General features: G+C 46.2%; 2 protein-coding genes across 37 annotated transcripts in view; both read left to right on the top strand.

The window, feature by feature from the left end:
- LOC1270437 (fatty acid hydroxylase domain-containing protein 2) overlaps positions 1 to 27805 on the top strand; it is a 428943-nt gene that overhangs the window by 107594 nt on the left and 293544 nt on the right. The window lies entirely within an intron of this gene.
- LOC1270464 (tropomodulin) lies at positions 147 to 27668 on the top strand. Of its 36 annotated transcripts, XM_061652469.1 has the most exons (10): positions 227 to 432; positions 2567 to 2798; positions 10746 to 11269; positions 14296 to 14448; positions 14543 to 14710; positions 14815 to 15159; positions 15243 to 15494; positions 15741 to 15888; positions 18464 to 18674; positions 21387 to 22091. In XM_061652469.1, the coding sequence occupies exons 3-10, from the start codon at positions 11267 to 11269 to the stop codon at positions 21418 to 21420; spliced, it is 1314 nt and encodes a 437-aa protein (XP_061508453.1). In that variant the 5' UTR covers positions 227 to 432; positions 2567 to 2798; positions 10746 to 11266; the 3' UTR covers positions 21421 to 22091. The 36 variants fall into 36 exon arrangements, 34 of the variants coding, with proteins under 34 accessions (XP_061508546.1, XP_061508430.1, XP_061508453.1 ...); XM_061652446.1 differs by lacking the exon at positions 10746 to 11269 and having other exon boundaries at positions 151 to 251; positions 2628 to 2798; XR_009765586.1 differs by lacking the exons at positions 10746 to 11269; positions 18464 to 18674; positions 21387 to 22091 and adding exons at positions 16250 to 16542; positions 23411 to 24183 and having other exon boundaries at positions 2628 to 2798.

Here is a 27805-nt window from a genome sequence, read left to right as displayed (position 1 = left end):
GAACATTTTCCGCAACATTTTTTTTTTATTTTACATAAAAGTACGTACATTTGAATCGTTTTAACGCGAAACCCATTGTGTGTAACTCGATACAACCAGTGAGCGGCTCGCTCGCGATCTGCTCTCTCAGCGCGGGCGTGTGAAACGGTCACCGTTTGCTGAACCAAACCGAGACCGGCTCGAAGGGTAGTGTCCCGGCTGCCAGCGTCAGGCCAGAATAGTAGTGTCGTTGCAGCTTCCGTGCAGCTTCCGTGAGATTTGGAAAATCGTGCGCGGCGACCTGTTTTGGGATCGTTTGCTCGATTGCTCGATCGCCGTTTCTGCTGCTAAAGTTTGCTAATACGCGAAACTCTCTCCTTTCCTCCCAAGAATAAAAATTACAACAACAAAAACATACACTCCCCGTTCACTGCGTCGCCTTCTACAGTCGAGGTTTTTAACGGCCATTAGGCGAGATTTTAGAATTTATAGCTGCTCTGATTTTCTACCCCTTTCGCCTCCTCTTTCCCCTGCTCCACCCCTTCACCCCCTTCTTACCCTGTACGACTCGTGTCTGTGTCTGTGTGAACGTGTGTGTGTTTTGTGCATCATCAGTGACGAATTTACGCTCAAGTTGCAAAGTGCTCAAGCACGAACGACGGGATCCCTTGTGGCCGCGCGTGTGTCTGGTGGTGCCTGTGGTTTACTTTTGCTCTGCGCTCATCTTTACAACACTCGTCCCGAAATAATCTGCAACGTCCGGGAATCGTGTTAGTTTTTGCTGCCCCTCACTCACTCCACATACACACAAAGGCGGGCGCGCGCGCGCTCCCGCACCCTCGTGTCCTTCGCCCGTTCGTGTGCACCGTCCGATTTCGTCACCACGTTATCCAGCCGTTTGCCAACCATCGGATCAACGCGGTTGAACCAAACACATCCTTTATGTGAACTCTCAGCCATGCCTACTATCAAACTGTTCCTGTCCCGGCTCGCTAACTTACCAATGCGCAAGTGAGCGATTTGGGCAAAAATCCCTGGCGCGCGCCAACAAACCGTTGCAGAGTGGGCAGAGTAGTGTAGTGTCTGGCAACGGTCAACTCTCAAGGACCGCAAACGAAAGATAAAGGAAAAAAAACCAGTGTGTTTATAAGCGTGTGTGTGTGTGTATGTGTCTATATATGTATGTGTGTGTCTCGCTGTTTATGTGCGTGACAGAGGTTACAATTTCTCAACTTGTTTTCCTTTTGACCCAATCGCTAGCTTCTGTTTTTCTTGCTCGTAAATGTTAAGTTCAAATTTGTTATTTTAAACCAAGGATTTGTTCGCTCTCGTTCTCGTACGATCGCGTGTGTGTGTGTTTGTGTCGAGGTTTTTTTTTTCTTCTTTTTGCGATGTATGTGCGTCCGTATCTACGTGCGCGTGCGTGTTTACCGTTTCAATGCTGTGACGACCGAGAAGGCAACAGGACTGATTTACGAAATGCAATGCAGCGCATATTAAGGACAACCTGAAGCTGCTGGTGCCGCGGCAAACGCTTGCCTCCAAAAAAGGAGTTTTTGAGCGATTGCTGCTCTTTCGCGCCCCCTCCATTCTGTCTTGCCGAGTTTGATTTCGCTCCCCAAATTACTCTCCAAAACACACACACACGTACATCGAACACATTATTTATGGGTTTGTGTATATGTGTGTGGTAGTATATTAGTACTATTGTGTGCGTCTTTGCCCCCTTCTCCTGTTGTCCACACAACCATAATCACACATACACAATAATAAAAAAGAAGATTGCACTGATATGACCGATAAGCAGAAACATTTCTGTCCACCTGCGCAGCACGCATCCCATTGTGCGTATCGGTGTAACGACCCGAACGGGAGCCGACACCCGATCGTTCGAGATAATGCGCCGTCTAGTGTGACCTAGAGCGAGGAAAATTCTGTATTTATGTAATCCATCCATCCGTCCCGAGGTGTTTGTGTGTGTGTGTGTGTGTGTGTGTGTGTGTGTGTGTTTTATCTTCTTCTTTTTTTTCATCCCATCAATAAAACACACACGCACCGGCCGCGAGCACAAATACACACTCACATTCACACACACGCGCGCTGATCGCATTTGACGCATGCTGTAGCGCATGCTGGTTGGCTGGCTGGCTGGCTGGCAGGCTGGCTGGCGGATCGGTATCGGGGTCCGGTGCGTGAGCTAATCCGGCTCAGTACGAAACGCTTCTATCCAGCAGCTACGCGTGTTTTTCGCCCTCTGTCAGTGACGTTTTCGAACCCGCACGATACACGACGGATGAAGTAGGGAGCGAGGGAGGGGGGAGGAGAAGTAGAACGAATCATAGGCAAAGATAGCGCGCGCGTTCGGGTGTCACCGTGTCCCGTGTCCCATGTGTGGCGAGTGAGGAAGGACGTACGTGAATTTAAAAAAAAGCCCCTAGCGCCGAGAGTGAAAATAAAAGGATCGTGGGAAGCGGTGGGAGCGGGCCAAGGAAAAGCGAAATTAACACCTGTGCCAGACGTGTGTGTGTGTGCTTTACCGCGCTACAAAAAAAAAAGAATAATCCCATTCATTATTCGCCCACCGTAGTACACCGAACTGTACCACTAATTCTCTTGTATGCATCTGTAAACGCGTTCAAACCACACAGCCAGCGAGCCGCAATTACAAAGCCTAGCGGTTTAGATATATTATAAAAATAGAAACTGAAGTGAATTTAGAAAGGCGGATTTGAATTCCAATTATGGCCGAAACGTATGAGGAGTACGAGGAGACGCACCATGTCACCAGAAAGTCCGTGACCACCTTCAAGATCGAGGAAGTAAGTAACAGGAAGCTAACGTTTGGCCTCCACCCTTCCCGCAACGCTTCCCGCTGCTCCCACCGTAAGCCTGCGCCGGCGTACCCCTCCCGCTTGGATGTGCTTTAATGCTGCTGCTTACTTGCCGCTACCGCCTAGGTTGTTGCAAAAGTCACGAACCGCGCTTCGATTGCGCACTTTGCAACCGCTTCCAATACATTGTGTAGTATTTATTTTCAAACGCGCGCGCGTTTCCCTGCCCCGCTCAGTGTTTTATTTTATTTTCCTTTTCGATTTTATTCGAGACCCTTCCCCCCTCCCCTCTTTCCTATTAACCTTCATCTTTCCCACAAAAACAACGGTTGGTTATTTCACTCTGGTGTGCGCGAGACGTATCGTTCCTTGGGGTTTAAATGTGCCAGTGTGTATATATTTTTTTATTATCACTTTGCGCTTTTAGTAGCGCATTGCTCCGCCGGTTTGCTGTCGCGCCCGGTGGTCGAGTTTGCAGAGCCGACCATGTTTCGCACTAGGAACTCCGCTCGTGTTGCAACGCACGCAACTGGCACTTGTCCCAGGTTCGCGTCCCGACTTAACATACATCGCACACCGGCTGGCTATACTTCGCTTCTATCACACACACACACACACACACACACACACACACACACACACACACACACACACACACACACACACACACACACACACAAAATTTTCTTCTGCCGCTTCCTTAATCTCCTTAACCCTTTCCTACTATCTTCCCGCTGTGATCCAGGTTTTTCTGACTCTTTTGCGTCTTTCGCAACCTCTTTACTCGCATTTCTTCATACTTCTTCCTCCATCTCGATCGACACGAGCTTCTCATAACTAACTTTTCCCACATGTATGAGTGTGTGTGTGTTCCTATATCACAGCTGTTCTTTTTCGCTTCAGAAAAGTCAGCTAGGACGGCACACACCATAAAAAAGCAAGCTACTTGTGCTTCAAATTTGACCGTTCCCCCTGTTGTTATTGTTGTTGTTGTTGTACGCCTGCAACGCAGAGCAAAAATACAAAATCATCGAACCACACACCACTCCTCTTTAGCAGCGTAATGAGGTAGTGGCGTTAGCGCAGTTTGCCCCTTCGCCATCGCGCACAACTGTCGTTGTCGTCGTCGCTCGGCCGTTCTTTCACCACTCCTGTAGCTCGGCACAGAGTACTACACGGCACCGCTGCGTTTGCGTTTGGTGCGACGGGTTCTCACCACACAATAGGGGATAATGGTAGCACGCAACACACCGCCGCGCCCACCACCCCTCTACTGCTGGTGCTGGCGATCGTTCGCGGACAGGGAATGGGCTTCGGAGAGGGGCAGATACGCGCGCGCGGCAACACAGCGAACAAAACAACACGGGCTCGCGCTGGTGTGTTTGACTATTTTTAATTTTTTGATGCTACTGCCTGCTCACTCCCTGCTGCCCTGCTGCCTGTTAATGACGACCGGTGCGCCACGCTCCCTGCCGCACACACCGGCCGCAGCGATACGCGAGAGTTCACGCACGCACGAAACCGCACATCACACACACACACACGTACACATATTACCACGTGGTGACACGGCCAGCACACTGCCCCGATGGAGAGTCGGTTTCGATAGAATTGAAGGCAATAAAAAAAATCACTCCCTCCACACCCCCACCCAACACCTCCTTCCCTTTCTCCCTGCCTTTCCCTCTATCCCTGGCATCGTCCGCTTCTTGGAGGAATGGGAGTTTGCTGCGAGGGCAGGGCGACGCACATCCATGCGCAGATCGGGCGCAGCTTCTTTGCCAGCAGCAGCAGCAGCAGCAGCGAGCCGTGTTTGTCTGTATTGGGCTATTTGTTTTAAATATACCTTACCAGATTTAAATTTAGATAATACATCTTAAGCGTAACGAGCAAGCGAGCAGAGCGGTACGGCTCATAACCTCACAATATTTGTCCCCACACAGATGCACGCTCGCAACATGGCGGCGGTTGCGCTACAGCATCTTCCGCATCTGTCGCACTGATCGTGCTACCATGTTTGTGTGAGTGTGTGTGTGTGTGTGTGTGTGTGTGTGTGTGTGTGTGTGTGTTTGTATGTTTTTTTTTAAATCCAACTGCACCAATAGTGTTTCCCATAAATTGGACCATAAGTTACCGTGTAAGGAATGGAAGAACTCATGTTTTTTTTAGTATTGTTGTTGGAAATTCAATGTACTTCCGCTATCTTCCGGAGCAAGTACATCTGGAAGCTCATTTGACCGAAACATAGACACTTTCTGAAGGGAAAGGGTCCTGCTGGACCCGCGCTGATCTCGCTGAGCCCTGCCGGGGGTTTGGAGTGTTGACACAATTCACTGACCAGGCAACGAAATACACAGCGCAGATAAACATAACCTCAGCTTCTCCTGCTGCTGGTTTGTTTTGGGAGGAGGAGAAACAAAAACAACAACCACGCAACAGACAGCGCCAGCCGCTCGTGCAGAAGGACAGATGGACAGAGCCATTTGCGCTTCATCTGTTGCGGTATCCGTGCTTCTGCTGAACCTTGTCGCACGTTTGAACACGGTCCTCCTGCTGGCCCTGATGGTGCCCCTGATGATGGATGAGCATCCCCGATTCCCTGCTACAGCTCAGGCGTGTCTGCGTTTCTGTATGTGTGTGTGTGTGTGTGTGTGTGTGTGTGTGTGTGTGTGGGTGTACCCGGACGGAGAAGAAATTCGATCGGCTCGGAACGCTCTCGCGCACCACCGCTAGTGGAAGTGGAATGGACCGTGCAAAGGTTGCAAGGAGGGAAGGGGGGAGGGTGGCGCAAATTGCGGAAAGGTTGCGAGTGTTGCGCTCACCCGTGGCAGCGAAATGACGACAATGATGGGGGCCGACGACGGACAAGTTCAAAACCAGGGAGCCCTGGGATGTCCCACCAATGTCAGGACGCGAGTGGTACTACCTGTAAAACAAAACAAAAAAAAAGATAGTCCATTAGGGGCGGTGGTTATTTTGTGTTGTTGTTGACGTTTTTGGACTCGCGAAACCATGGCTTTCGTTGATTGATACAACCGCAGGGTTGATTGCGACCTGCTGCGAGCTGACTTTCAGAATCTGCTGAACGAGCAGATGCAGGGAATAAGGGTGATTGGTGCTAATCCGAACCAACCGATCGAATGAGGAAACATTTGGCGGCGGAGTGGTCGGTAATTCGCGCTCGATAGGAAGATGCTTATGTAACCCTGCAGCAACACATGACGTACAGGCGGAACAGTTCGATCCAATAGCTCCAGCTATTTCAGAGTGTGCGCGAACGTGTGTGTGTGTGCGTGTGTGTGTTGTTTCGCTGCATATGCTTCGCTAACTGCTCGCTAACTACACACTAACTGCCCGCGCTAAATAGATAGACGTCTTTCGCTGAAATCCAATTTGACCAGCTTAGGTCCAAGCTCCCCTCCCTCTCTATCTCTCTATCACTCTCTGTCAATCTCTGTCTCTATCTCACTCTTTCTTATTATTTTGTTCCCACACACGTGGGCCACACATTCTAACAGTTGTGTTTTTTTATCCCTTTTCCACGTGTTTAGGTAAGTTGTGCAGAGCAAACACTCGGCATCAATCAATTGACGGCTCCAAAAATCGATGCAATGCAAAGTGCATAACGCGAAAAACAAAAAAAAAACTCACACCACACCCTCCCCTAAAGCACTTAGCCAAGAATTGGGCGACCGGTGCCCGCGCCGCGCCTATCAACAACAAAACCGGCATCGAGAGCACAACAATGACACAAAAGAATTAATCAATCAACGAGGCACCGACGAGCGTACAACAATGTCCTGTAGTGTGCGCCACGTACAGATAGTAACCAACATCATTCCAACCTTCCGAACCCTCCAAACAGACCACAAACCCCTACCAAGCCACACAGTGGGGCCCCATACACACCCTGGTATACCGTGGTATATCGTGGTATACCACACACTCACAATGACACACACACACGGTCACATGTATATTGTGTTCTTTATTTATTTTACTACCCATGCTCCTGCATTTCGCTATTGCTGTAAAACGACACACAAAACCCAGTGTGTACCAGTGCCTCCGCACCGCCTGGTGGCCATTATGTGACGCCATTGTGGGTATGCCATCTTGGCTTGCGACCTGCGTACATACGTGTGTCGGCGAGATGTAATCCAGCGATCTAATGGGGGGCGTGGGGCATGGGACGATGCACGTTCTTGGTATTGGAGCTAGTCGTCTCCGTTCCAGTGTTGGGGGCCAGAGATGTAGTCGGCCGTTCCACGCCACTCCCACGGTAGAGACAAGTGGGCAAGTGCAATTCCTCTACCCCGCGGCAGGCAGCAGTGGAAACACTTGAGGATGCGCTTCTCCTCCCTTGAGTAACCGCTTGCGGCTACCTCCAACGCAACAGCAAGTCTAACAGGGCGCCAGAGTTACTCAAGGCGAGTTCGGTTGCGCAGGGTCTCCTTCGAGACTCACGTGTGCCCACTTCAGTAGGGCCTGCGGGACCTGCACGCAGGCGACGACTGTAGCTGTGTAAATAGAAAGTTGGTGTGTGTGTGGGTGTTTGTTGTTCTATTCCTGCATCTTTTAGTGTTTTTGCTTTAAGTATCTTGTGCTCTTTAGTATCTCTGCCCCACTGTACAGAACTAGATGTTGTTTGTCTCCCTCTTAAACGCCATCACGTGTTTGCAGCTTCTTCTTTGCGCCTTCCTTTCTTCTCTTTAGTACCTATATTTCCCTATGGTAGATTTACCGGTGCTCCATTCCAGTGCTGTTTTAACCCTATCCTCTGGTGAGCATGTTTGACTCTCTTTTAACATATTCCAAACCGTTATACATTCAACCCATTTAAACACAGGTTATTTACTACAAAAGCGAACATAAATTCTTGATATCTTTTCCCCTGCTAAATGATCATGTGAATTCTAGGATTGGCTTTTGGTAAAATTGATCAAGTACAATCTTCAAAAACATTGGGCAACCAGTTTTCCAATTTGAAAAACCTTTGATCTGATATCATCTCATTGTTACATAGCCCCATCAGCAGTGTGTAGATGTTGAATGTATGATTTACTACATTCCAAGGAATTGGCAAGCATCGTCCAGAAGTAGCTGTTCTCTTTTTATATGCTTGAAAAACTTTTTTTAGATATTTATTTTTATTTTTACTCATAAGCAATGTACGTCAATGTTTCATGTTTAATGCAATGTTTAATCATAGTAGGAACATTGATTTGATGGTACACACCAATCCTCCTGTATAACGTAGTTTTTTACACAACAGCCATGTGAAACGCTGAATACGAATTATGCTCATTGCAAGAGGATTGACCGCTTTATTATTTCTTTGTTTCTGGTAAACGCATTAAACTCCGGTGAGAGCAGTTGCGGATTAACTCGGGTGAAGGCCCCAAGCGATCACACGTATGTCTGCCTTTACGAAGTGGCGAGAGAGAAGTTGCATAAGGAATTCTTAATCAGAAAAGGATTGCCATTACTTGTGAGCGGGGAGTTGATTCCTTTTCTTGGGGTCACACGCGACCGCTTAGTTTGCGTACTGCTTAATCCGCCGCTAGGTCATGGCAGAACATTCGGTCACGGTAGTACTTGCACCGTATAAAGACAACCCCAGCTTGCGTTCCCTTCATCTCTTCCCGAAAGGTCAATGCTGCCATTTCCGCTATTCTTGAAGGATTTCATTCAGTGCGCTACACTGAAGTCAATCGTTCGCCGGTCGTCTTGCCTCAGACTGAGAGACTCAGCATCGGACATCCAGCGCGCGCTACCTTCTTGGGTAGCAAACGTCTTGGGTGAGCGAGAAGAGTGAACGAGCGGCGTGACCTCCGAACTTCCCACCCCAGTGCGCTACGTCTCGTTGCAAGCGGCTGCTTACGAGAAAAGAAAAGGGCCCCACGGGTCCACCAGCGGATTCCCACGAATGCCCTTGCATCGTGTGGTGGAAATAATCGTGTCTTTTTATTGCCCTGTCTTTGTTGCTCGTCCGGTGCGAATAATTTAACCATTAGCAAGACACCCAATCCCGCCTAGAGTTCGCCGCGTTGTGCCATGGTTTTCGGAGGTGATGAGTTTTCGTTACACCTTTTATGGCGATCTCGTTGCTTTCCTATAGCATTTCGTCATCTTCATCCATAAATTAAATATTAAAGCAAGAAGAAACAAAAAACATCGGTTCAAAACCTGCAGGAGATACAGCTAGAGAAAATTTGGTTTTGAAAATCTCAAACCGTTTCATAATCCGGAAATGCCACCGGAGCGCCGAACGCGACACCATAAACGAGCAGACGATTTTGACGGTTCGCCGCAGCCAAACAACAAACAAGGACGCAGCGAGCGAGAGAGCAACACAAACAATCGCAACATTTGATTATGCTTGCAGTTTTCGCACGCTGTTATCTTTCGAGTCCGTATCCGATTACCACCTCGCGGCGCACGTTACAGTGGCCACAGGAAACCAAAAGGCACCACGCACATAATTGATTCCCCTGTTTCCGCAGGCGACGCAAGCCTCCTCAGCCGTAAGCGAACCTTCGCGGCAAACAGAAAAAAAAACTAGCTGGAAGGGGGCTCTTCGCTGCATCGATCGCTGTTAGAAGTACTGAACGTACGCGTGTAGTCTTGCAGGTTTGCGGGCTCTGCCCGGGGACGGGGCACCACAGTCTGTTGGCAAACGTCATCCGAAGCGTACGCGTGAAGCGAGAGCCGTCTCTGTCTCTGTGTTGCTCGAGTGCGTGTGTTTGTATGGGCGTTTGTGAATGTAATACATAAAGGGTGTATTGTGCGGGAAAGCGGGAGTGGAACTGGAACTGGCACTTGCGGGTGCGGTGTATTTGGTTAGGGTGAAGTCATCGGACAGCGGTGACCAGTCCAGGGCGCGTCCAGTGTGTGTGTCTGTGTATGTTTTTGTCGGCCCTCACCGTAGTTCAATTAACTTCAATCAAGACGAACATCCGTGTGTGCAGTTGTGTCTGTCGTTCTTGTGCGTGTGTCTGTGACTCGCTGGTGTGTCGGACAATTGCTTCAAAACTATTGATTCCCTTTTGCCAGTAATTCGATTATGCGACAACAGATGCCGCAACCTTGACGGGAGAGGAACGCTTTCGGTAGCATACGAAAGTCCCGTTTTATGTTGCCCTATTAGCGCTGCATAAAAATCAACATACACACACACACACGCGCGCGTATATATTCTCACACGTCAAAACACAGTACTTTCGGTCCGATTGTAGTTTCGTTTGTTTCTTTTGTTAAGTACGTTACTGTTACGAAGAACGCGTCTGCTAGAAAGAGACGGAACGCATTTTCTTCTCACTGTTCTCCATGTGTGTGTCGTATGTGTGTGTGTCTGTTTCTCTCTCTCTCTGTCTTGCTAACTCTTGCCGGATAAAACAGCATAAAAATCCCTTTGCGAGCTAGCTGCTGTGCATTTCTTTCGCGATTATGCAGTTTCTCCGATACAGATTTCATATTAACCCCGATTTCCGGTAAAGGTTGTAAAGCAAAATAAAACAAAACCGAAGAAAAAAAAACCGTCCAATTTTCCGCCAGTGAAAGCTCAGCCACTCGCGGCACACAGGCGCACACACACACCCCATGGTCTGATAAGAAAGTAGCGCAAATAGGCGCCCCGGGGCTTCGAGTAGTGTAAAAGCCATTGCAAAACGTTGGCTAGCGTTTGATTAGATTTTTGTGTGTGTGTTTCTTCGCTTGATAAGGGAAGCGCATCTCAGCTCCCTTCTCGAATTATCCATCTCACCGGGGTAAAGTCTTGGAGCAAAGGGGCTGTCCCCGCCGCTTCCTTGGCAACCTTCTCCGTCTCTAATACAGTTTAATATTGATTGGTGGCCGCGCCTGCATTTAATTTTTCATTTTTTTTCTTTTTTTTCCAAAATCTACCTAAAAACAAAATGATTATCAAAATATAAGTACCCGCGCCCGTTCTACGTTACCGTGTCCCACCCGTTCCTCTTGCTGTGTGTGTGTGAATTTTTGTGACTTTTTTTTGGTCTGCACATTGTGACCGGGTCGCGCACGTGAAAAAATAAGAGTAGCGCCGTGATAATAATTAGGGAAGAACAAAAGAGCAAGCAGGGAAGAGGGGAGAGCAAAAATAGCATATAGCTAAGTGTCAGAACTCAGAACTAAACGCCCAAAAAATAGTGCCGAGGAAGGTAATCTTCCCAAACAAAAATTAGCAAAAGCCAAGGAAAACAAATCGAACAAAGTACGCAAAAGCTCTGCCCGAGGGTGTGTTCTTTTGTTGCAAAAAGTTTGAGAAGACTAGCAAAGCCTTTTCCCCCCAACCACCCCCTTCTCCACACCAAACACTCACGCGCGCGCCCTCGCCAGTGTGTGTGTGTGTGTTTGCCCGTGTGTGCGTGCGTGTGAGTCAACTGCGTTACCTACTTCTTACCCTTTCTCCTTCACTTCTTACTTAGAGCAAAACCATGGTAAGCTTTCAACCGTAATCATAATTTTCCACCCATTCCTCCCATCTTCCTCACTGTTTTTATTTTCCTCGCGCACTCAATCATGCCTTCCAATTTATGTTTTGTGACCTCCCGCCTCCCCAATCCCGTGCCGAGAGACACCACCCATCCCCTGTCCACCCCAAACTCTGTTTTCTTCCAGCCCCAAGACCATATGAAACGAAAAAAAACAGACACGTGTTTTATGTTGTGTGTGTGCGTATGTATGTATGTGTCTGGCTGTGTACATATGGAATGATGATGTTGTTTTACTATCTGTTGTGTGTGTGTGTGTTTTTCTTTCTAATTTTCCAACGAACAACAACAGCATGTGCAACTGCAAGCTGCAGCCGCATCACACCCAACCCTTCCCCACCTGCCCACTCTGCCAAGCTTGTTGCGAACCGATCATGTTGTGTTTGTTTGAATAGTTTATAGAGGTTTTGGCTCCAACGGAGTTCTTTCGCCTAAGATCATGTTGTGTGTGTGTGTGTGTTTGCACTAACGGATTTATTCGACTCACATAACCTGGGCGCGGGAAGGGGAGTTGTTGTTGGGGTCTTTTTTGTGTGTTTGTGTTCTTGTTTCACTCCTGATCGATCGTTTGTGTTTGCACTCTCCGTCCAGACCATCTCTGCAACGCACAGGGTTTTTCAAGTCAGTTGCGAACTGTAAACATTGTTATTCACCGCGTGCAAGATGTTAATCCACATTGCTCTGGCATGCCACTTTCTTCATAATAACTTTTAATTTCTTCAACATGATTTTCAACACTTCAACGGTCGGTTGCTATCGTTTTTTCACCGGGGTTTGAGGCAGGATCTTATCACCCGTTGACGGGGGGAAGTGTTGAAAAAAGCATGCTGAAGAAATAAAAAAATATTACCGGGATTTCCAAGTCACTTTCGAATGTGCACATAATTATTCGCAGCATCAAAGATGTTTTTCAACAGCTGTCAGGTGGTGTATTTGCTTTAAAATGAGATTTCAATTCTTACACATGATGTTCAACACATAACAAAAAAAACCGTTAAACTCAATCCAGCTTGAGCCGTGTTGAAAATCATGCTGAAGAAATTATAAATCATGATGATGGAAATGAAATACCAGAGTGATGTGGAAAACCCTCTTGCACGCGGTGAAAAACAATGTTTACAGTTCGAAAGTGACTTGGAAAACCCTGTAATGTATCGCCAATGTCGCTACCACTCCCGCTGGGCTGTGGTTAACAGAAGGGAATGGGTCGAGGGCTATCGAACAGCTAAGGGGCATGGGTAAACGTGCGATTTTATTTTTACCATCAACACTTGACTTGCATGGGCTGTTCGGGAGCTATGAGGACAAGGAAAAGCCAATTCCTCACCCAAGTGGAAGGCGCCCAACCAACGCCCTATTACGCCTTGGATGGAAATTAAAACAACATTTGCTCGGAATTGGCTCTTTGATCACATCGAGGTGTCTTACGTGACAGTTGTCTGGTTGCGGGGAACTTTTTGTTTTGGGGGCAGTGAAAAGTCACGTCCCTTACAATAAATCACGAACCACAGATACTTGATGGAGGCTGGCATGTAGTGATGGAATTTGCTTTCGGAAATTAAAAAAAAAAAACAAAAAACAAAAAAAAACAGAAACATGAATAGACGATGCCAACGTCTCTCTTGGAAATAAGTAAAATTCTTTGAAATACATTCCTCTTAGAGTTCGTCATTAATAGAAACGACCCTTTGTTTTTTGTTTTTTTTTTGAAGATCTCTCATGGTCTTAACATAAAGGTTTGATGCTGCTGCAATTGAACCCTCGAATTGTGGCCCTTGCGCGACGACACCATTTGTTGCTCGCAAGTTTACTGTTACCGTGCCGTGAACCACTTCTGCATGGAACCTTGACTGCAAAGCCCGCTAGAAGAGCGCACAAAGCAATATCCGTTCCTTTCAAAGGCACACACACACTTAGGCCGCCAATGCGCGAGTTCCTCTGTCCTCATTTACATCTCGCCCGGTTGGAAAAAAGGGTCGCAAAGAAGGGAGGGGGGGGGGGGAAGGGGCCTACAAAGTAAAAGGATTCAGCGTAGATCGTGACAAACCCAGAAGTAGAAGCGTGCTGTGTATACGAGGGTGAGATCATTCCATGGCTCTTGGATTGCTCCGCAAGCACATGCTCGACGCCGCGTACTGCCGTAACCATTCCCTTTGAAGCTAGTTAATGCCTCCAGCGCTAGAAGGGGGTTGTGGGGCACGAGGTGCCATCATGAATTGTGAAGCATGAAGCAATAAAACGTGGCTACCGCTGCAACTGACGCTGGAATGATGCAAAGAAGAGGGTTCCGCTGACCGCTTCTTCAATTAACTGGAGGGAGCATGATGCATAAAATTGCCCGCGGGGTAGCAGTGGAGGAGTCACATTTGCAGAGGGGCCTCGCTTATACCGCAGCCTTAAGAAGTGGGCTAGTGGCGAGGCGAGCGATTCATTTAATTATGCTGCACTAAGAAGCGGGAGCCGTGCTGCGGGAAAGCAGGCCACCGGCGTTTTGTTATTTCTATCTATCATAACTTCCCACTCTACACCTAATACACGCATACACACACATCAAACACATTACTCACACAGTTGTGCTACTCCCTGTCACTTGTGCTAATCACGAGCCGTGCGTTGTGCTCACGCGTAAGAGCAAGAGAGAAAGAGAGTTGCATTTGTGATTTGTAGCCTGCTCTTCTGTTACCAATCGACCAATCGACGACGTATGACGTGACCACACTCCGTGGCTGGCGCCAGCACATACTTTACCCTCCCTTCCCCTCCCCCACCAACGCCCCTCCCCCCACACAATTCACCCACTGCACCCCTTTTACGGAAGGGGCTGGGCTGTATATGTTCCACACATTATGTTGTGTATTACCATTTGTGCTGATCGTAGCCATTTCGGGCCGTTTGCCGACACCAGCTAATCCTTCTCCATCTTTTTGGTTTTCGTATGCATTCTCCTACCCCGGCATGATGTCATCGACCAGACGTCGTCGTCGACCACCACCAAAACCATCACGACACCGGCCAAATTGTACGGCAAGGATGTCGGCGCGTACGACGATATCGATGTGGACGAGCTGCTCGCCCAGCTGTCGCCGGAGGAGATCACCATGCTCGCCAAGGAGGTCGATCCGGATGTAAGTGCATCATGGCTGCTTTGCCCCAAAAAAAAAACAAAAATCCCGTAACGCTATCCCGCTATTGAACGCTTCGCTTCGCTTCTTCCTTCAGGATTCGTTTCTGCCGCCCAGCCAGCGTACCAACTACGAGTGTGATAAGGCACCGACCGGGCCGCTCGATCGCAAGAAGCTGATCGACCATATTAACAAGCAGGCGCTGGAAACGCCGGACCGCCCGGAGCTGGAACCGTTTGTGCCGGGCGTCGTGCGTGGCAAAAAGGTGCGTAGCCGCTCACTCGGCGACAAAGAAGATCCGAAAGTCGCGGGACGCTCTTTTCACATTCATCTGCTTTTTTCTCCTCTTCTTCTTTTTATTCAATTTAGTGGATACCACCACCGCAAGCGGCGAAGCTGCAGGCGGCCGACGAGCAGATCGCAATCGATCTCGGCGACGAGTACGAGCAGGCGCTGTCCGATGCGACGCAGGAGGAGATCATCGATCTGGCCGCCATCCTTGGCTTCCACTCGATGATGAACCAGGACCAGTATCACGCCTCGCTGCTCAACAAGGGCCAGCCGGTCGGACTCGGCTGGGACGGCATCACCAAGTCGGCCATACCGAAGATCTTCCCGGCCGAGGCGCCGAACACGACCGATCCGGAGGAAACGATCCAGCGCATCAAGAGCGACGACAGCAAGCTGGTGGAGGTGAACCTAAATAACATCAAGGTAGGGTTTTGGGAGAAGCAGTGCTGCAGGGGAGCTCCACCGTCCAGTGCACTGTATGGTACTTACCGTTGCTTCACTTCCAGACCATCTCGGACGAGCAGTTCGATAAGCTGTTCGAGGCGCTCAAGTCGAACACACACCTGGAGGTGCTGTCGCTCACGAACGTTGGGCTGACCGACCGTACCGCGCTAATGTTGGCTGCCGCGCTCGAACAGAACCACGCCCTGCGGGTGCTGAACGTTGAGACGAACTTCATCAGCCCGACGGTGATTGTGACGCTGGTCAAGAGCCTCCTCACGCAGATGACGATCGAGGAGTTCCGTGCCTCGAACCAGGTATTTTGAGCTTGCATCATGTGTTTGTTTTGTGTTTTTGGCTTGCCTGTACCTTTTTCGCCCTCTTCGTGCCTCCACACTTCCGGTCCGGATGTGCAATTCATTCTAAATATTTTTCGTTTGTTTCCGACTGACCCCCCACCACCAATCCTCATCTGCGCCAATCAATCTGCAATCGATCAACGTCTCTCTATCAACCGACACCGGGCACCGGCAACATCGACAATCAATCGTAACTGCTCGCAGCGATCGCAAGTGTTCGGCAACAAGATCGAGATGGAGATTACCGAGCTGGTCGAAAAGAATACCACCCTGCTGCGGCTGGGTTTGCATTTGGAGTTCAACGATGCCCGGCATCGGGTAGCCGCCCATCTGCAGCGCAACATCGACAGAAGTGAGTATGCTCTGGCAGATACTGCCACCGATCGCTCTCCCCTCTAGTGTAGCCCACGCTTCGGTGGTGCGCGTCTACCGTTTTAATGCGTGGTTTGGTGCAGGTGATCGACGGGAAAAGGCACGGAGGCTCACTCCTGCCAAGTGCCATTTTTGTTATGGATTCATTTAATACGCATTGCAAACCGCTTCGATTGATCCCATATTGCTACGGGTGGTTTGGGCTCCTCGGGTTGCGGTGGTGTCGTTGGAAACCTTTGTCCCCCTGTTTAACCAATCGGTTGTCGCTCGGCCTTAACCGTTCACTATTGATCTTGATCTTCTTTTTACGCATCACTTACCTGCCCCGACGCGCCCGTCAGACGATCCGGAACACTGCCACCCGATACCGTACTATCGGTTTCTGCACGTACCGATACCGACCGAACCAGTGCCAACGAAACGCACCTGGGAAGAGCTTCCTTAGCGGTGTGCCCGCTGTGAATTGAGCCTCTCCGCGGTTTTCGCTTTGATCGAGTCTTTTAGTTCGTTTCCAGTAGCTTTGAACGTCCACCGTAGTAGCTCTTCGGGATAGGATTTTCCACCCTCGCCCATCGTCGCTCTTTCTCTGTTACTCTCTTGATTGAACTCTTCTCAAAGCAACGATTGAAGCCAGGTTCGTGCGATGTTGAAACTACATCTGTTGAATGTCTTTCGGTCGCTAACAACGTTCGAACCCTTGAAGTCGTTCTTAGGCATATTGTGTCATCTTCGTGTCTATAATGGCAATACAATGTTTTGCACGGCTAACATACAGATGAACTTGTTCGATCGTGGAAGCGAAATTTTCATTTTTGTTGTGTCCATCAGTCAATTTCCTTCCCCTCTGTTTCTGACATCTCGGTATACCGTCTTCGTCTCTCTAATGGTTCTGCGTGTTTGTTTGACTGTATCCTGCACGAATCGCGATTGAAGTTGTTTCTATATGTTGATGTAACTCCACATTACATCCATATTACCAAGATCCCAGCAACCCCCTCTAAGTTACACTCATCACACCAAGTAGAGTTTTATCCAGTGCTGCAAAATGTCCCTGTCAATGTCATAAACAAATCTGACTAAAACAAAATCCATGTCAGCCTCACGTACTCATTTGTGATAATCAGAGGTCGATATTCAAAACGATTGGTGTGGACAATGCATGCTTCGTGACATTTTTGCGACCAACGTTTGGTCAGTCGAAATGTCATGAATTTTTTACTGTGATCAGTTCTGAAAAATGTCATTGACATAGTCAAGAAATCTTCCGGCTGAAACAAAATTATGTGAGCGTCACGAGTTCTACTGAGATGATCAGAGGTGAGACTCAAGTAGTTGTTACGACCAACACAAGCTTGGTGACATTTTTGCGACCAACTCTTGGACAGTCACTTGGGCGCGACATTTTCAGTCGGTGAACATCGGGACAGTCATGGGAGATATATGCGGTTCGTGTGAGTGGTTCCAACAAACAAAATTAGCATGCTTCCTCGCTTTGTTTGACCCGACACATCACCAAACCAGACAGAGCGAGAAAGCATGCTCATTTTGAAGCTTGGGACCACACACCAAGTATATTCCAAGAATGTCGTGATTATCATAGGGCGAAAATGTTGTGACCAAGTGAGTGACTAAGAATTGGGTGCTAAACAAAATGTCATCAAGCATGTGATTGATCCACCAACTGTTTGAGTCTCATCTCTGATTATCTCAGTTGTGTACGTTAGCTGATTTGAGCTTCGTTTCAGTCATGAGTGAGTGTTGGTGACTGAAACATCGGCATTTGGCAGCATTGTTCACATCCAGAAAAAGTCATGATAATGCTTGCGCCGGCATTAAACTCAGTTTGTCTGTCAGAGTATCGCGTTCGGCATGTCATGACGCATTTTCATTGAGTATCAGCAATGAGCATTAAGCTACCACGGATATGTTCGCTGTTTTCTTTGGTGAACATCTCGTGATGCTCGTGACATTTTGCAGCACTGGTTTTATCTTCTATCTGTATATGTGTCATTTTATTGTCTGTTTATTTCTCAATTTGCTCCTTCGTCCTTCACTCCAACTTATCTGTTCAATCCATCTCTACAATTGCACCGTCCCCTCCTCTGATGTCTCGCGTACGCCCAATGCTCAGTTTCGAGTTTCCTTATCGTTTTGTTACGTGATGGTAGAGACTACTCTGCTCTTGCCGTTTTGTTACTCTTTATTTCTTTCTATTACATCTGTTGTTACTTCTGTTTTAACTAAAACAAACTCTCTGTCTCTCGCGTTCAACCATTTTCCCCCTTTTTTCCCCCTCTTTCCCACCCATTTTTACCCCATCTCTCATTGTGACTCGCCACTCATTGTGGTACTCTGGGCCTCGCCACTCAAAAAAAACTACAACCAAACATACACATACAAAACACACGCACACTCGAATATCGCTCACAAATTCAAATCTGCTCGAAAATCTCCCACTCTCATTCTACATCCTTCTTCAACCCGCCATCCCTCACTCCACCATCCCAACCCATCAACTGTCCCCGCACCGTGCCCCCCCCCCTCCCCCCCATCAGTTCGAGTCGACAAGCGTGACGGGCGCTCGTCCCGCGGCAGCTACTATCGGCCGGTTCGCATCGAGGAGGAGCTCGCCGAAATGTCGGACGTCGAGGAGGAACCGGAGGAGGAGGAGGAGCCGGAAGTCGAGGTGCCGCCCGCTGACTACGACGTCGAGGAGGATCCGGACAACGTGGTGATCCGTCCGCCACCATCCGACGACGAAGATATGTAAATTTCTCACACCCTCCCGCTCTCCCTCCCTCCCTTCTCAACCCTTCTTCCAACCTGAGCATAATTCTGTGGAGGGATCAAAAAAGCAAAATAAGCCCGAACGCGCACACACCAACTAAGTGCTCTTCGCACAAACGCCGCCTCCGCCAAGCCAGCCAGCCAGCCAGCCAGCCAGCCAGCCTAACTGTCCCCAAATATCTCACACATTACGCTCTCTCTCTCTCTTTCTTTCCGTCTCTATCGCTCTTCTTCTCTTCTCGCGTTGCCTATGCCGTGTGCCAACTAAAACCGTACTAAGGGCAGTCACTTATGTTCTTTTTTTTTTAATTGAGATGACGCTGCTGTCATAACGATGGTGATAATGATGGAGCTATATTTCCTAATAGAGAGAGAAAAGTCTTTTTTCACAAATGAGTGTGTGTGTGTCTGTGTTCTCTTACTTCTATCCGTTAACTATCACAAGTCCCTGTGACGCCTGTGCCTAATCAATTACTTCCTGCCATCTACTAGCTGCACACGTGGCATACTACTAGTACGGGACGGCCATTGATGTAAATAGCACATAATGATCAAACAAAGCACCTACACACATGCTCAATGGGTTTCACTACATGTAGACTGCTTCGGTATTCATTGTGATGTAGAGATGTTTTTGATGATGTAGGTTTTGTTTTCAATTTGTCTTGGTTGTTTGAATTTTTGAAACTGTACGATCTAGTGAGTATTTTAGATAGGAATTTCTGTTTTTTTTTTTAATCTTCAATTGATTTCGCATCGTATGCGCAGGGATGATAAAATCTAATTGTTATGGAAACGTGTAAGTTTTGATTTGTAACACATTTTTGTTTTTGATTTCCCCGTACTTGTGTGCCTTTTATCGCTGGCCTGCTGTTTGTATTTCATTTCAGTCAAGCCATAGTCACCCCGCTTTTTCTTACTACTGTTTTAGCCACATACGAAAGTTCAATATCTGTTTCACATTCATCCATCCTGTTGTTGTTGTTTTCCATTTTTGTGTTGCTAATTTTTACTCGATTCCGATGCCCCAATGTTACAGGCTATTGAATGTGCATGCTTGGTTGCATTTCCGGCATAATATCCACCCGTCAGGAGCATCTTCCTTTCCTCAAAACCTTCGACTCCGCGTTGCTCCAACCCAATACTCAATATCAACCCAATTGCTCACTATACCCCCTCGCTCCTGCCCAACGTTCCATAACAGGGCGATAAACACATATACAGATAGAACCTAGCCCCAAAGTGATCGGTCAAACACATTCGTCTACCTGTACCAAAGATAGCACATTCTCCTGTAGCATCCCGTTCGGATCGGGATTCTTCCTTACCGAGAACGGTGTCTGTGTGTATTGTTCTCTTCTGTACAGGATACGCTTACAGAAAGGATCCCAACAGCTGTTTTTATTCTTATTCCACGTCTTATTTCCTCCACTGTCGATACCTTTACATGATACCGGGACATTCTTGCATCCCTGCACCTTCCACTACTATTTCTCCAATCTAATTCCAATCCCCGACGTACTGCAGCGTGTACGGGTCTAGCCTCATCAACATACCCCACATCAGCACTGCACACGACAGCAGGTACTACTGTAGCGATCTCTCAATACCTGTTCCCCCAGAGTTCAACCCATCATATCAGAGTTATGTTTGGACACTGTGTGCTTCTGTAACTGTGTATCTTTCGCTCGCTCTTACCCTGTCTGCATTATCGTTTAGATAGACCGTTCTGCCGTCCGTTATAGTCATACACCGGCATACGTTGCATTTTGGATGGCAGTTCAAGCTAATCGAAACATTATTCACCACGCTGTCTTCGAGACGCCGTTGAACTGTGTAAACCTCGTTCGTTGTTAAATATTGTACAACCAGCACTCATTGGCACTATTGGCTTTCATCCACACCACAATAAGCACGAACATTAAACACATAGCTCTAGGCTCCGTTATCACACCTTCGGTGGGTGTGTGGAGCGCAATACGTTGTTGTGAACATACTGTGTTAACGTTATGGATGAGTGGAAGAATATATTAGGTTAATACATAGACGCATTTGACACTTACGCACATCAGTCCTTTCCTTCCCCTTCCTCATTTGTTATTAACATCTCTTTCTGTTGGTCCATTCACATCGTCTGTAGCAATAATAAACTGTACATTGTTAAATACTGTACACTCTTAAATGGAGCGCTTTTAAGCTCATTTGAATGTTATGACAGCAATCTGTTTGTAATTATTTTATTTATATGGTTAAATTTGAGTTTGAAATAGTGCAATATTTTAGGAGTAATGTTTTTCTTACTGTAACGCATGTGATTCTTTTGATACAATCATCGTAGAGTAAAGATAAGACCTAGCTCATAAAACAAATATTTCATGCTAGTGTGAATGAGCAGACAAGATTGCTAACATGTGTAAATCCTGTACCCGAAGTATCCGAGAATCTACTACAAGTCGCCAATGAGAACAGCCCAGTAGAACTTCTCCTTCGTTCCCTCCCTTTTCCACATCCTTTTCCCTCACGGACATATCACGCACTTGGATAGGATGTGCCCAAACGTCTGTATATTAATGTTTGTCTTATTTTACATTTATGTTTTCTATGTAGCGTGTGTGGGTTTGTTCGTTCGTGTTCTTTTTATTTTATTTTATTTGTATTTTTTTTTGTTTCACCCTTCTTCCCTACTTCCAGTAAGAAAAAATCTCTCACAGCGGCTGCAGTTTAGATTTTTTCAAAACATGCATAGGAAACAAACAACCATGATACAGTGAGAGACCACGCGTGCGCGGCCTTTTTTTGCCACACGTTGTCCCGGGCCGATGCGATCATCTCGCTGCGCTCGCCGTCTGACCTCTTCCCCCTTCATGCAACACTCTTCACGACCTGTTACTACTACTACTATTATCAACACCATCACTTCTACTACTACTACTACTACTACTACTACCTATTTACTCAGCACAACAACCACAAAAGAAAAGATAGGGAAAGGTTTGCTAAAAGCAGCCTTCGTCCCATCCAATGCAGCTACTGTAAAGGCAGAAAGTTGGTTAATGAATCTTGCTAATGTCGTTATTGCGCCGAAACCGAACAAACAATTGCAATTGCCAAAGCAAACAAACAAACAATTTACACCTCCCTGCGCTACCCTGCCCTAGTGAGGCAAGCGAATGAGCAAGAGAGTGAAACGTACTAGGTAACTTAATCCAGAGATAGAAAAAGAGAGAGAGAAAAATTCAGCCGTCACTTTTGACAGCTCGGTGTGCCTGTGTGCATAGTGTGTACAAAACAAAAAACGACGATTGGTCGCGTCCCCTCGCCTTGATCGTTTGTTGTAAAAGCAGATAAATCGAGAGGAGATTATCTTGACGGAGGTATACTATGATTGCTGCTCAATTTGATAACGCCTCTAATTGTGTTTTCTTTTTTTTTGATTCACTTCTGTTCTGTGGTTCTTTATTTTCTTCCTCTGGATAATACTATTAAAACTTCCACCGTTTTTTTCTCACGTCACCTTTTAATACATTTCCTACACGTCAGCCACTTCCTATTGATTTCCTTTACTATTCTCGCTCTTGTTGCTATTTAAAATATATTAATGCTTTTCTGGTCCTTTCTTGTCGGTTCTTGCCTAAAAATAAGCGACAGTCAATGCGACCAGGAGCTTTAAGTGTTTTAACTTGTTTGTTGCCCTGGAAACCGTTCAAAAGCAAAGAATGCACCTAATGTGACACCACGTGCTAAGCTGTGCTCTCTGAGTTTCTCGATACTTTTTGCTGTTTAGTATATCGACACATATCTGTTTGCATGTTGTTGTTGTTGTTTTTTTTTATTTTTATTCCAGCTAGTGTTACATTTAGACCATCACTGCTAAACCAAAGCACATACACATACTTTCCAGCACCACACTACATTATCCACCTAAACTCCTGATGGCGTCGTGAACCTTCCAATGCGTATCATCTTCCTGTTCGTGGAGCACGGTCACGCCTCGCTAATCCGTTCGCCCATTGCTGTTTTGTTCACTCATCCGACACCATCCTGCTGCATTCTGTTTTCCGTGCTTCCCACCCACTACTATCTGATCTCGTCGTATCTATTTTCACTTTAATTATTCACCGAATGCTGCCGTCATCAAGCTCCATATACCAACGCGTATTTCTTTCAGTGCACCTCGTTTTCTCGCGAGGATAATCTACTCTTGCGGATCTTTGTAGTGTTATTTTATTGATTTTATTCCACAAAAAAAAAAAATAATCATCCTGATTGGTGTCCGTTTGTTCCCTGTATGCTTTGTCGTTCAACAATCTCGTATGTTTGTTTTTTTTTTTAATATCTGCGTTTTAGAGCTTGTGTTTTGTTTTCGTATTTCGTTTGATTATTCCACTTCCCTACTACTTAATCGTTTTTTTGTTATACCTAAAACAAAAACTTTTATTCCCTTGACTACCAACCAACCCTCCCTTTTTTGAGGTTTTGTCTATTTTCTACGCTCAATGACTGAGTCATATTTATATTAATTTTTTTTCTTCTTTTTCATTCTTATTTTATCGCTTCCCGTACCCGGTAAACATCGTTTTCCGTCGTCAATGTATCTCCGTACCCCTGGCACACAAACGTTACACGGCGCTTCGTGTTATGTCCTCTATCTCTTGTTTTCACTGTATCCATCTCCGCTTCTGTCACTTTGCTCTTCGTGGGGCACATCTGTACAGCTCGAAGATCACACTATAAGATAGCGAAGAATGTAATTTAGAAAGGCAGAAACAAGGGGAAGGATTCGTTGTTGGTAGCATACGATTTAGCAAGCATACATACCTACTACGGAAAAGAAATTGTAAGGGTTTCCGAAAGCAATTCAATCATTACTGGTTTTATTTCTCACTGTTCTTTTCCACTTTCAAACACCATAAGCATCAGTTTTTGGGAGGGGGCAAATTGTGTGAAAAATTTGTGTACATTTGACATACGATTCTAAAGTATAAATAATCCCAAGCTCTATCTATATAACTCTGTTTGTTTTGCGGTGGGCAAACCATTGCTTGAGCTTGTACGTTTCTCTGTTATTCGATTATCTGAGCTATTTGTCTTAATTTGCCTCTAAAGTACATTGTAATCATTCTCCTATAATCATTTGTTGACTGTTTGCTAATCGAATAAAAGAGTAAGAAGCTGAAAGAGAGATTAGCACGACACAGAAGTAGAAAAAGTAGAAATATATTATACTATATAAAGAAATTAAAAAACAAATACACATTAGCTTCATCATAAGGGGAAGAGTATAAGAACAGCACAAGAAAAGTTCACCGTTATATATTTCGCATCACCTAAACTGGTAAAGATAGTTCCTGGATTATTTTTCCGTTTAAAAGTTTTAATCTTTATATTCGGTTTATGAAAGTTTATGTTATGTAACATTGTGGAAGAAATTTTAAACAAACCATTTTTACCATATAGCGTAAAGTGAACTGTGCCAAGGAGTGAGACAGGCGATGGCTTTTTTTTGTTCTTCGTTTTATAACTTGTTTTTTTTTTGGGAAATTATGTATAGATAGTTTAGTAGCCGACGCCCTCTGGTGTTTTTGCTCACCAATGTATAGTGCTCCATTGAATTGTTGTACCAATAATACTCATCTCACACCACTCACATGCTCGGCTACTACACACATACGCACAAGGCAAGGATCGATTTGGTGTGGCCGAAGTAGAGCGAGTTGTTGAGCGATAGATTAAAAAAAATCAATCATAACAAAACAAAAAAGTAGCAACGAAACACGTAGGCTTTTAGTGCTCAACTGACACCTGTCAGAAACCGATGTGTGGGTGTTGTAGTAAAGGAATCGCTTCATTTCCTGCAGTTCCTGCTCAAGCCCCTTCCGCCAACACTGGGCTGTCAACGTTTGACACTGCAGACAGAAACCGGCAAACTTTTTATAGACAACGCTTGACGCGAACACATCACACGCGATCGCGTACAATTTTGTGGGGTCCGTCTACGTTTTGTACTTTTGTTTTCTTTCCTCCACCTGTCTGCCTACCTATTTTTTGTGCTAAACGCTCACGCTTACCCCTATGTATACATGTATGTATAGCGTTGAATATAGAGTTGAAATTCAATTAAAAGTGAGCATTAAGCGAGGAACCCACTCGAGTGAAGAGTGTGTATTGAGGGGTGTTCAGGGTTCTTCGATTGTTGGTGTGCACTTTCTTCGCGACCCAAACGATAGAGAGCAAAGTACAGCCGCTGGAGACACGTGTGCAGGAACGGGGATACAGACTGTGCGCTTCGCAGCGTTTGGAAACAGTGTTCAGTGTTCGCTAATTAGAATATTCGGCATACGGGAACCTGCCTGTCTCCCTCCATATTTCTCCCCTCCTTTCCCCCCCCCCCCCCCTCTCTCATTATCTCTCTTTCGCTATGCGGCCTCGCTTCTCGGTGTGGTAACTTTTCTTAGTAGACAACGCGGGCAACTCCTTCCTATTGCCGGAAATTGTAGAAGACCTTCCCCACAGCAGATCCGTGTGCGAGGTGCGTCCGGAGCCGGTGCCCGTAATCCGTAGGAATCAGCAGCACACTATTCGCAGCCGCTATTGTGTACGACGGGTTTAGTTTTCCTTTATTCTATGATCTGCTCTTCTTTGATCCGTTTGCTCTAATCGTTTGTGTTTGTGTGTGTGTATGTTGCAAACTACTGATAAGACTAAAACTGAATTAATTGCTGCTGATTTAACGAATCACCCTTTCAATGCGCGCAAGTAGTTCTGTACGTGTGCGGGCAACATCTGCACATGATTTCTCAACATGATTTTCGACAGCACTTTTACTTATTCACGACATCTCCGGTGCCGATAGTGTTCAATCGTGAATGATCGGAATTCAAGATGTGTCGAAAATGATCTTGACGGAATGAAGTAACGTGCTGATGCAACAGAACTAGCTGAATTGCTATAGAAGAATGTGTTTTCGGCATTAACCCACCCTGCTGATATAGAAAACTAAAAAAAACTACTACTACCAGCTTAACCGTGTTGTGCGATACTTACATGAGTAGTTATGTTTGATTGCAGTGCATTCTTCATCTACAAAAAACTGCCATAAAAAACTGACAACTTTCGAGAAAAATTAATATCTCCTTGACGCATGTTTCAACTCTCCCATAGTTACTATTGAACAAGTTACGAGTTCGTTGGACACATCTTTATGATCTTTAGCAACTGCAACGTAGATTTGTTCCTCGACTGATAGTAAAATAATAATAATCACAAACGAGAACAAGAGTATGTGCAATGCTAGCTCAAAAATTCTCCTTAACACGCAACATAAGTTATCCCCCAACCCTGCCGATGTGTTTGTGGCGTACGCATGGCCAACATAACGTTCGTTTGAAACGTTTGCGTTTGCATACACTAATTGGCTAGACCGCTGTCGAATGCCTAAAACCGTCTAATCTTTTCTTCCGTCTGCTTCCTCTCCTCTCCAGTACGCCAGGCACGTCTGACCCAGAGCAAGTAAGCTCACCGAAGCCCCCGAGGCGACCTCACGCGACCCAGTCAAATGGACCCCCGGAAACAACGCGTGGCAACCTAAAGGACGAGAATTACCTGCGAGAATTTACTTACCAACGCTACCAGCGGGCTTTTACTTCGATTCTAGGCGACACGGTTTGGCTACGGGGACATTAGGCTTTCGAGGACTGGGCGCCAAACTTCAGAAGAAAAAAACAAAACCTCTCGTCTATGGGGTCTGTCTGCCACGCCAGTTCGACGGCGCTCAGTGTCCACGATGAAGATCCTTCCCCGGGGAGAGTGTCGGTCTGTCTCTATCAGGGAAAATAGGGCTCAACTGCTTTCGTGTGGATTGAGAGCACACCAACTTTTTATTTTCTTTTTTTTAATTACTACATAAACGCATACCCTGGTAGCTCCTGTACGGTGCAGCAGGCACGAGCGTTACATCTGCAGCGGTCAAGAAATAGGGAATGAGCGGGGTATGGCGCAGCAAACTACCAAGGAATTCAAGGAATTATGACGATGTTTCGTTGCATATGGTTTTAATATATGACAAATTGAGTTGTTTTTATGGCAAACCGCCGATCAAACTGACAAAAAAGTATTATATTTTGTATTCTTCTTTTTAATTGCAAATTTGTCTCTTTGCCGTTCATTTTAATTAATTGACTAATTTTCCTGGCCAACTTGTTCAATCTTTTAGTACTGATTTTGTTTGGTATTGAATGGTATCTTTACACAAACGCTCATCCACAAACTCATTGCGGTCCTTTTGTCGCGGAAGCATTTGCCTCTGTGTCGCTTTGCATTAGCCATTAAGAAAGGGGAAGAAGAGGAAAAAACACGCGCACCAACACATCACATCATGTGAGATTAGAACCAACGGTCCATCACGATGGCTTAGGATCGCTTTGCTTTCGCTTTGTTTTGGGATGGCTTGTTTAAAACAAAAACAAACAAAAAAGAAAGAAGAATAAAATATCGACGAAAAGTGTTCGAAGTACCGATTTATAATCAGTTGCACGGTGGACAGTTTTCGGTGTCGCATAGATGAGGAAGAGCATGAGGGAGCACTAGGAAGCAAACCACCGCCCACTCCGCCCTCGAAAAGCCGAATAAAACGACCCATTATTATTTACCAAATCTGTTTGCGAGGGTAGTTGGAAAACACGTTGCAATAATTAGCTACCCCCGCCACAATCATGCACCCGGGGAACTAGAAATGGCGCGGATTCTTATTTTACTATTATTTATTCGGTAAGCAAACTGTGTTTCGATTCGCTTGCGCGAGAATGAGAGAGGGAAGAGTGGCAAACAGGATGGATATGAATTGAAGGAAGTTAAATCCCCCCGCCCCCCTCCCCCGCCCTTTCTCGCTATCAATCGTGAAACGTTTTAAATTATTCACTATCGAATGTTTATGGTAAAAAGAAGCAAAATATAAAATGTAAGCAAAAACTCCAACCGCTCCTCAGCTTGTTACACCTGTGTTTTATTTTATGCATGAGAAATAGAAATGTGTGATTTATATTTACGCATTGATTACGCAAATTTGCGCTATACGTTCGCTATTGGTGTTAAAGAAGCTATTGTCGGTTGAA

Source organism: Anopheles gambiae, chromosome X (genome assembly GCF_943734735.2).
Source record: "Anopheles gambiae chromosome X, idAnoGambNW_F1_1, whole genome shotgun sequence".
NCBI classification, from domain to species: domain Eukaryota; kingdom Metazoa; phylum Arthropoda; class Insecta; order Diptera; family Culicidae; genus Anopheles; species Anopheles gambiae.
The sequence above is the reverse complement of the archived record's forward strand: the minus strand, read 5'-3'. Positions and strand labels throughout refer to the sequence as shown.